Source organism: Zosterops lateralis (assembly GCF_965231275.1).
Source record: "Zosterops lateralis genome assembly, chromosome: 13".
In the NCBI taxonomy this organism is placed as follows: Eukaryota; Metazoa; Chordata; class Aves; order Passeriformes; family Zosteropidae; genus Zosterops; species Zosterops lateralis.
In genome coordinates, this window is record NC_139773.1 from 19,221,787 (window position 1) to 19,230,922 (window position 9,136).

The following is a 9,136-nucleotide window of genomic DNA, read 5'->3' on the forward strand; positions in this document are numbered from 1 at the left end:
GGGGCTCCAGACCCTTCCCCAGCTCCCTCAGCCCCTCCTGGGGCTCCAGACCCTTCCCCAGCTCCCTCAGCCCCTCCTGGAGCCCCAGACCCTTCCCCAGCTCCGGACGCGCTCCAGCCCCTCAGTGTCCTTCCTGAGCCGAGGGGCCCAGGCCTGGGGGCCATTCCCTCTCCACTCCTGAGCCATTCCCGTCCTATTCCCGGGGCCCGTTCCCTCTCCATTCCCCGGTGATTCCCGCTTCATTCCCGGGGCCCATTCCCTGTCCATTCCCGTCCTATTCCCGGGCCTGTTCCCTCTCCACTCCAGCTCCATTCCCGTCCTATTCCCGGGCCGCTGTCCCGCTCCGTCCTTGGGCCCATTCCCTCTCCATTCCCATCCTATTACTGGGCCCATTCCCGGGCTCATTCCCTCTCCACTCCTGAGCCATTCCCGGGCCCATTCCCTCTCCATTCCCGTCCTATTACCGGGCCTATTCCCTCTCCACTCCTGAGCCATTCCCGGGCCCATTCCCTCTCCATTCCCGGGCCGCTGTCCCGCTCGGTTCCCGGGCCAATTCCCGTCCCATTCCCGGGCCCATTCCCTCTCCATTCCTGAGCCATTCCAGCCCTATTCCCGGGCCCATTCCCGGTCCACTCCAGCCCCATTCCCCCTCCATTCCCGTCCCGCTCGGTTCCCGCCCCCGTGCGGCGCAGGCGCGGTGCGGCGCTGTGCGGTGCGGGCGGGGCCCCGCGGGATGCGGGCGCTGCTGCAGCGGCTGCACGGGGCGGCCGTGGCGCTGCTGCTGTGGCGGGGCCGCGCTCCCTCCCCGGCCCGGCCCGCCGCCTCCGAGGTGCTGAGCCAACACCTCCGGCAGCGCCGCCTGCCCCACTGGACCTCCTTCTGCGTCAAGTACAGCGCGGTGCGCAACGACCAGTTCGGCCTCTCGCACTTCAACTGGCCCGTGGACGGCGCCAACTACCTGGTGCTGCGCACCGGCTGCTTCCCCTTCATCAAGTACCACTGCTCCCGGGCCGCGCCGCAGGACCTGGCGCTGCAGGACGCCTTCTTCACCGCCCTCAAGGTGCTCAACGCCGGTGAGTCCGGCCCGGCCCGGCCTCAGGGGCACCGAGTGCTGGTCTGAGGGGCGGCGAGTCCCGGGAACGGCCTCAGGGGCGCCGAGGGCCGGGGGCGGCCTGAGGGCACCGAGAACCGGCCTGAGGGCACCGAGAACCGGCCTGAGGGGCAGCGAGTGCCGGGGGAGGCCTGAGGGCAGCGAGCACCGGCCTGAGGGGCAGCCTGAGGGGTCGGGACGGCAACTCCGCTCCGAGCCCTCTCTGTCCCCTTTTCCTTCTCTTTTCCTCGCTCCTTCTCTCTTTCCTCCTCACTTTCTCTCCTTTCCCTTCTCTCTCTCCCCTCCTGTCTTTCTCTCCGTCTCCTTTTCCTTCTCTTTTCCTCTTTCCTCCTCACCTTCTCCTCTTTCTCTCCTTTCCTCTCTCTCCCCTATTCCTCTTCTCTCATTTCCTCTCTCTTTCCCCTGTTCCTCTTCTCTCCTTTTCTCTTTTCCCTGTTCCTCTCTCTCTCCTTTCCCCTCTCATTCTCTCCTTTCCTCTCTTTTTCTCTCCTTTCCCATCTCCTCCTCCTCTTCCCCCCTCGTCCTTTCTCCTTCTCTCTTTCCCTCTCTCTGTCCTTTCCCTTCCCCTCAGTCTCCTCTCTCCTCCTCCGTCCCAGGCAGGAATCCCGGGCTGGAATTCCCTGTCAGGGCAGGGGCAGAGCCATCAATCCACCCTGGCGGGAGGAGTTTCACCCCGTTGGTGTTTCTGTGACCTTGTGACAGGCACAGATCAGAGCTCGCTGTTTAAGCGGCTCCTGCCTTTGGTTGGGAGCATTTTCCAGCAGGAAATCCCCGTGCCGTGGATGAACTTCTGTCCTCTAAGAGAAGGGAAAGTGTCTGATGGTCCGGCTGCTTCCATCCCAATGTGCTGCTGCGATATAAATCCTGAAAATAAAAATGCTTTATCAGTACCTTATTAATATGAAAGTAGATACAGTTAAGTTTTGAAGGATATTGTTTCAAAGCTTTGCCTGCAGAGTCAATCATTATTTTAATGCCGTAACATTTCATACATTATTTATTTCCATATTTAATTTTTAAATTTTTATTTTTCTTCACAAGTCTTCAGTGACTTTTTTTTTTTTTTTTTTTTTTTTTTTTTCAAACCTTGCGTGCTGGTCTTAATTTTCTGCTCTTTCCAGAATGACACGGTGAGAAAATATAATCACAAAGATTAATTTCTTAATAGCACCTTTAAATCTGATTTTTCCCTCCACCCAGTCACACCTTTGTTTTTCTCACAGCTGCCCTTTCGTGTTTCATATTTAAATGATTGGAAAACATGATTAAAAAGGCAATTTATTTTCCTCCGAATCCTTAGCTTCAAGCATGTTAAATTTGGTATTTCTGAATTCAGGGCCTAAATCCACCTCTGTTTTTCCTTCTATAATAAATAGAATATTGTCTGTAATAGATAGAGAAATTGGTAGGGCTAAAACATATAATTTTAAATATATATATAACTTTTTTTGCCCATTGCAGTTCTGTTGGAATTGGAAGTTTTGACAGCTGATCTGATTTTCCTCAGAGCAGTTTCATGTTGGATTTACTCTTATATTTTTAATTTCTGCTCTGACACAGACTCCAATAATTTAAGTGTATGTTCAAGGAGTCTGTGTTTAGTATTTGGACATACAAATATATATATATTTAATCAGTAGAAATCGTGTGTACATGGGAATATTTAATTTCTTTCTTGCTGTTATCCTCCTATTTTATTTTTCTAATAATTCCTGCATCTTCCTGCCTGGTGTCAACACTAAAGGTGTTAAACCCCAATTGCTGCATTTAAATAAAGACAAAACACTTCTCAGGCAGCTTTTCCAGGAACAATTTCCCTCTCATTTCATCATTCCTCACTCTGACTTCACACTTTGGGTGTTCCCTGGCTGGCTCTGTGTGTGTGTAATGTGTTTTCTCTCTCCTCAGGCATCCCAACTTTGCTGTATGGAATCGGCTCCTGGTTCTTTGCCCGTGTCACAGAGACTGTTCACACCAGCCACGGCCCAGTCACTGTTTATTTTCTCAATAAAGAAGATGAAGGAGCCATGTACTGACCAGTATCTGTCCTCTGGTGGGTTCTGTGCTGCAAATACCTGCTGCTTTTGACTAAAAACAACAGAAAAACTTAACTTTTACACTGTGTTCTCATACTCTGTGCTGTTTCAGGAAGCTGTGTGGAGTTCTTGATTGGTTTTTGCAGAGGTTTGTGAAGTTGAAGAATTAAAATTGCTGAGGGTTTGTCTGGAACTCGGGCTGGTGCTGCTGGACAAACTTGTGATCATTTAAAGAGATGAATTTATCAACTTATAGAACTGAATTGTAGCCTGTGGGCAAGGGAACTGTGAGTGCAGTTTTCACAATGTTCCTGCAAAGATAAAAGCTGCTCAGGTGTAAATCCTGCCCAGATATTTCATAATTAATTAATTGTCACCAGTGTAACTGTGTCTGAGTGGTCACAAGCACCTGGAAGAGCCTTAGGGGACAAAAAAAAAATATATATATAAATCCCACCCTAAAAGAAGTGCAAAATGGCTGTATCACATTTCTTTAAATGATATTTAAATAAAATATCCAAAATACATTTGATGCTTGTATCTTTGGCAATTCTCGAGCTCCAGATGTGTGTTGTTGTTATTCTTTTGATTGCTTTGTAGGTAAGTGCCAAATCTAAGTGATGTAGAAGATTTAGCCCCCTGTGCTAAATCACAAATTGATGATATTTTTAATTAATGAGAAGAATACTACAAGAATATCTCAATTTTTGGATGCAAAATAACTGATTTGTCCAGTTGTAACCAAGCACAAACCATGACAAAATGACTTCATATCATTTGGAAACCTGGGGAAATATACCAAACAACTTTTGGGGAACTATTTGGATGGTGGAAATCTGGAATTGATGGAAAACAGGATGAGCTGTGCAGGATCTATTGGTGATGCTGGGATTTAGTGCCAGCAGTTCATGCTGGCAACTCCAAATCCCACAGCTGCTGGTGGAAGTTGGTCACTCCAGTTTCCATGAGTCAAAAAATAAATGTGAAATTGTTGGGGGCTAGTTTGAAGGGAAATCACTTCCCCTCAATAAATGATTATTGAGCTATGTCTACAGTATAATAATCATTTAAATACTTTTTAAAACTTAATTCCAGATAATAGAAGTGTTTCTCACTTAATGAGGCAACATTGTGTGGCTTTTCTAAAAGCAACACTGAATACTTTAACCAGAAAAGTGGTAAATTTTGGAGAACGTTCCTGTCCCCTCAATAAACGATTCTCAAGTTATATCTACAGTATAACAATAATTTAAATACTTTTTAAAAACTTAATTCCAGATAATAGAAGTGTTTCCTACTTAATGAAGGAACATTGTGTGGCTTTTCTAAAAGCAGCACTGAACACTTTGACCAGAGAAGTGCTTGTACTGGTAAATTTTGGAGAACGTTCCTACCCCCTCAATAAATGATTCTCAAGCTCTGACTACAGTATAACAATCACTTAAATACTTTTTTAAACTTAATTCCCAATAATAGAAGTTTTTCCCACTTAATGAAACAACACATGTGGCTGTTCTAAAAGCAGAACGGAACATTTTAACCAGAAAAGTGGTAAATTTTGGAGAACATTCCTGCCCCCTCAATAAATGATTCTCAAGCTATGTCTACAGTATAACAATCACTTAAATACTTTTTTAAACTTAATTCCCAATAATAGAAGTTTTTCCCACTTAATGAAGCGACACATGTGGCTTTTCTAAAAGCAGCACTGAACATTTTAACCAGAAAAATGGTAAATTTTGGAGAATGTTCCTGCCGTCACAATAAACGATTCTCAAGCTATGTCTACTTTTAAATACTTTTAAAAACCTAATTCCAGATAATAGAAGTTTTTCCCCACTTAATGAAACAACACATGTGGCTTTTCTAAAAGCAGCACTGAACACTTCAATCTGAGCACTAGTAAATTTTGGAGAACATTCCTGCCACAAGTCAAATGTCTCCCAGATGAAGAGGTGGCATCACAAGAACCCTCGTTAATAAGAAAAATTGCAGCCAGCATTTTTTTCTAGAGCTGATTTTTCACGGCAGCCCATCAGTTCAGAGTCAAATACTGCTCATTCATTGCCTCAGAGCCCATCAATACCTGGCTGTAAAGGCAAACACGAGGTTGATCAAACGGTTTTTAATTACCAGGCCGTAAATACAGCTCCTCATTGAGGCTGCTGCAGCTCGTTTGATTTCTGATAATGGGCACTGCTGACTTTGCTTACCTGTTTTCCAATAAATGCAGCCCCATCCTGTGATGGGCAGGGCCCCTTGGAGAACATCTCTGACAAAGTGCCCTATTGATTGCTGCAATCCCGGGCTGCTGGCAGCATTAAATAGAGCCCTGATCTCTTGTTCAATGATCTCACTGTGTAACAATTAAGCAAATGTAATATTTTCTTGTATTACATGAAAATCAATGGACCTCTTGCTCTTGGGAAGTTGATGGTGCTGAGGGATGAACTGGGAGATGTCTGAGGGCAGAGAGGGGATATGGGATCACTCATTCCTTTCATTAAAGGCTTGGGTGGGAGCTCTGGCACTTCATGAGCTGCTTCTGAGGGATATCAGTTATTAAATCTTGATTAAATAATTCTCATCTATGAATACAAACCCAGTTTTGCTTGTTTTCAAAAGGAAAACATTTCATCTGACTCTCACTCTTGTTTTACTATAAATACCAACTTCTTCGCATCTATTTTTTTTTTTTTTATCACTCAAGTTTTGGCCTGAAAGGAAGATACTGAGGGCCAGCAAGATTTGTACCACTCTGCCTCAAAACTTTCTTCAGCACTCAAGAATAATCAATGCACAAAATGTCCCTTCTGCCTTCGGACAGATTTGATTTTCCCCACCTGATAAAAGAACTTAGTTTCCCTTCCCAGCCTCGCCTTAATTATCTCCTTGCTGATGTTTAAACGAGGGGAGAGAGATGAGATCCCAGAGCTTTGTTTCAACCTCTCTTAACTACTCCAGAGAAACCCAACGCCGAGGATCGGGTGGCTCCTCCTTGTAGCACCTCCTGAAATAATTATGATTCTTGGGAACACCTGAAGCTGCAGGATCTGCCTGTGTCACCCCTGGGCCGGGTCAGCGAGCTCGGGTGTCCCAGTTAAACTCTGCTCCTGTAAATTAATGGGAAATGCAGCTGCTTTGCTGAAAGATCAATGTCCAATAAAGGCTGCACAATCAAATCTTGTTGCAATGATTGAGGTGCTTAATTGCCTCTCAAAGATAAGGTGGTAATCAACACACGTCGGGCTGATCTTTTTTACCGCTTCAATTACACTCTAATGGGCAGAGCCAAGGCAGGATCTTTAACTACTTATACTTATTAAATCTTACCTGGCCTCTGAAAAAAAAAAAAATTTACTTAAGGCCACACAATCGATAAAATCGCGTGGCTTAAGTAATTTTTCAGAAGGCTTAATTACTATATTTCACTTTCAGACCTTTTTTTTGTATGGTTGATAAATGTTTCATCAGAGACTCCATAAGTGCTAATGAGTTGCCCCAAGAACTGCCTTTTTCTGTTCTTGTCTCCTCCAAATCCTGGTCAAACATTGCTGGGTTTCTTTATTTTCCTGAAGTTTTTTGGCAAACATGGTCCAGGCAGTTCATTTTATTTAAATATTTTTAGATTTAACATCACTCTGTCACCAGTTGATGAGCTACTTGCAGGTGGACCCAGTTCAACACAGAGTTCTTGACTTATTTTTCTCCACTGTAAATTAATTCTGGATTTAAAGATTGGAGTGGAACTCCTATATATTTATGATCAGCACTCTCATATTGCCTGAAAAATCAGTTTTTGTGCTCTTTTCCTGCTCCCCTCTCTTTCCCTGGAGCAACATCCAGAGCTTTTCTCCTGCTGACCTTCCATTGACTTGGGCAGAATTTAAATCTGTCCTCACCTTACCTTGTGTGTGTTGACCTAAATCTCCTCACAAACCCATAATTATAGATCTCCCTGATGTGTGTTATTATTGTTGAATGAAATTTAGGTGGTTTTTAATAGTTGAATGCCCTCAGGCCTCTGCTTTAGAGCAACTTTTCCTGAAACAAAGGGGATTTTGCTTCATGTATTATTTACTGTGGCCATTTAATTTATATTGGCTCTTGCTGTAACCCCTTAATCATGTTCACAACAGAAAAGTGAGTTAATAATTCTGAGAGTTGATTTCCTTCCTTATTTCTGGAAATAGAAGCCATGATTTAAATTTTGGGCTGTATTTTTTCAGTTTAAATACACTTTAAAAAAAAGTGGCAGCTCCAGCATTATATAGAATATAGAATAAAACTTGTCACTAACATATTGCAAGTTTGCTTAAAAGATTTCTAAAAAAAAAAATGAGATGTTGATTTTGCATTTAAGCCCTCCAAAGTAGAATACAAACAATTTAGAGTGATTTTAAAAGTAATTGCATCACTTTAAGCACAGTTCATGAGCCCTTGTTGCAGTTTGTTATAAAACCAATTTATTTCTTGCAGTGATATTAATAATCCTGATAGAATTAAAAGTGGAAAACGTGATTAAAAGCAGACAAAACCTCCAATCAAGGGAAATTTTAACTTTAAAATGCAAGTATCAGATGAGAACACTGATTTTTGAACAAGATTACAAAGTCAAACCTGTTTTTATTTCCTTTAAAGAAGAAATGCCATTAGATGTGATTGTTCCATGCTCAGTGATTCATGGGCCTGCTGATGTACTTTGTGAGATATGAATTATTTAGGAAGAAAAATCACAATAATTTTGTTGTTACTCAGGAATTTATAGGTTGACAGAAAAACAATTATGCAGCCCCTGGAGCTGGTCTGAAGGTACAGGAGCATCATTAACCACACACAGCCCAACTGCTGGACTTACCTTGGCACTGTGCATCATAAAATCTGCTTTTTTCTCCTCAAAATTTAATGTAGCCCAAATCAAGTTGACTGTTATGTTTTCATTCAGTCCAAGGTGAGTTTACTGTGAAAAAAAAGAGCTTTAATAGATCTGTTTGATGCCACTGAACTGAAAATAAGATGAATTTATTTCCTGATTTTTGGGTCTCAAACAATCTTTTCTTATTGCAGAGAAACTTCAGAGTGCCTGGGAGGGGCAGGGGGAAGTTTTAATGCCATTTTTCAGAATTCTGAATCCATCCCTGCTGCACTTGGTGAGTGTTTCCAGGAGCTGCATTTCACGGAGGAATATCCTCAGCAAGCCTGGACACTGCTGACCTATTTTTCACAAGCCTGAGGGAATTCAGTTTGCTGCACTCACAGGCAATTGAAAGGAAGGAAAAAAAAAAAAAAAGTGAATTTCACCATGAGATGTTATTTATCAACACAGAAAGTTGGGTATTAATATCTTCCCAAAAAGACAGGCAAATTGTTGCTCTTAAAACAACCATTTTCTCTAGAAAAATGAGAGTTTTTCTTCTGTTATTTATAATTCCAGCCTAGAAACGGGTGCAGGGAGGAATCAGGGATGATAAATTGAGGAGATGCTGATTCCTCCAGGTGTGTTTTATACTCTGAATTACAGGTAAGGTGGCCCAGCAGTGGTAACACAGAATTCCAAAACATTTTAAGAGGTAAATGGGAATTATTTAGCCTTTTACATAAGAAATAAACATTATTCCTGGGTCATGGCTGGAAAAATTCTGGTGCTAATGAGGTGAATAGTGGGATTCAGGATGAAATCAGAGCATTTTCTGTCTCTGTGCTCAGCATCTTTCCTGTGTCTCTGCTCTTTTATCCACGGGGATGAGTGGGATGATGATGAATTGGGAATCCCAATGCTGGCTTTAATTCACTGTAATTCCTGCTGGGCATTTTTATCACCTGTTCCACCCCTGAGAATGAGCTCCCACCTCCCTCCTCAGGGCAAGGAAAACCTGAACCCACATCCTGGGGCAGGAATATTCCAGAGCAGGGCCAGAGGACTCAGCTCTGCTTTTCCTCCCTTTTCTTTCACCCAAAACTCCACTCCAGGATCTTTATGACAGAGCAA

At 43.4% G+C, this 9,136-nt stretch overlaps 1 protein-coding gene across 2 annotated transcripts; it reads left to right on the forward strand.

Moving 5' to 3' along the window:
* The first annotated feature begins 732 nt into the window (after positions 1–732).
* LOC310914733 (uncharacterized protein C15orf61) lies at positions 733–8,324 on the forward strand. 2 transcript variants are annotated; one of them, XM_083871104.1, is made up of 3 exons: positions 733–1,073; positions 3,020–3,164; positions 8,215–8,324. In XM_083871104.1, exons 1-2 carry the CDS (start codon positions 734–736, stop codon positions 3,145–3,147), a joined length of 468 nt encoding a protein of 155 aa, XP_083727230.1. In that variant the 5' UTR covers position 733; the 3' UTR covers positions 3,148–3,164; positions 8,215–8,324. The 2 variants fall into 2 exon arrangements, with proteins under 2 accessions (XP_083727230.1, XP_083727229.1); XM_083871103.1 differs by lacking the exon at positions 8,215–8,324 and having other exon boundaries at positions 3,020–3,753.
* Positions 8,325–9,136: the final 812 nt, after the last annotated feature.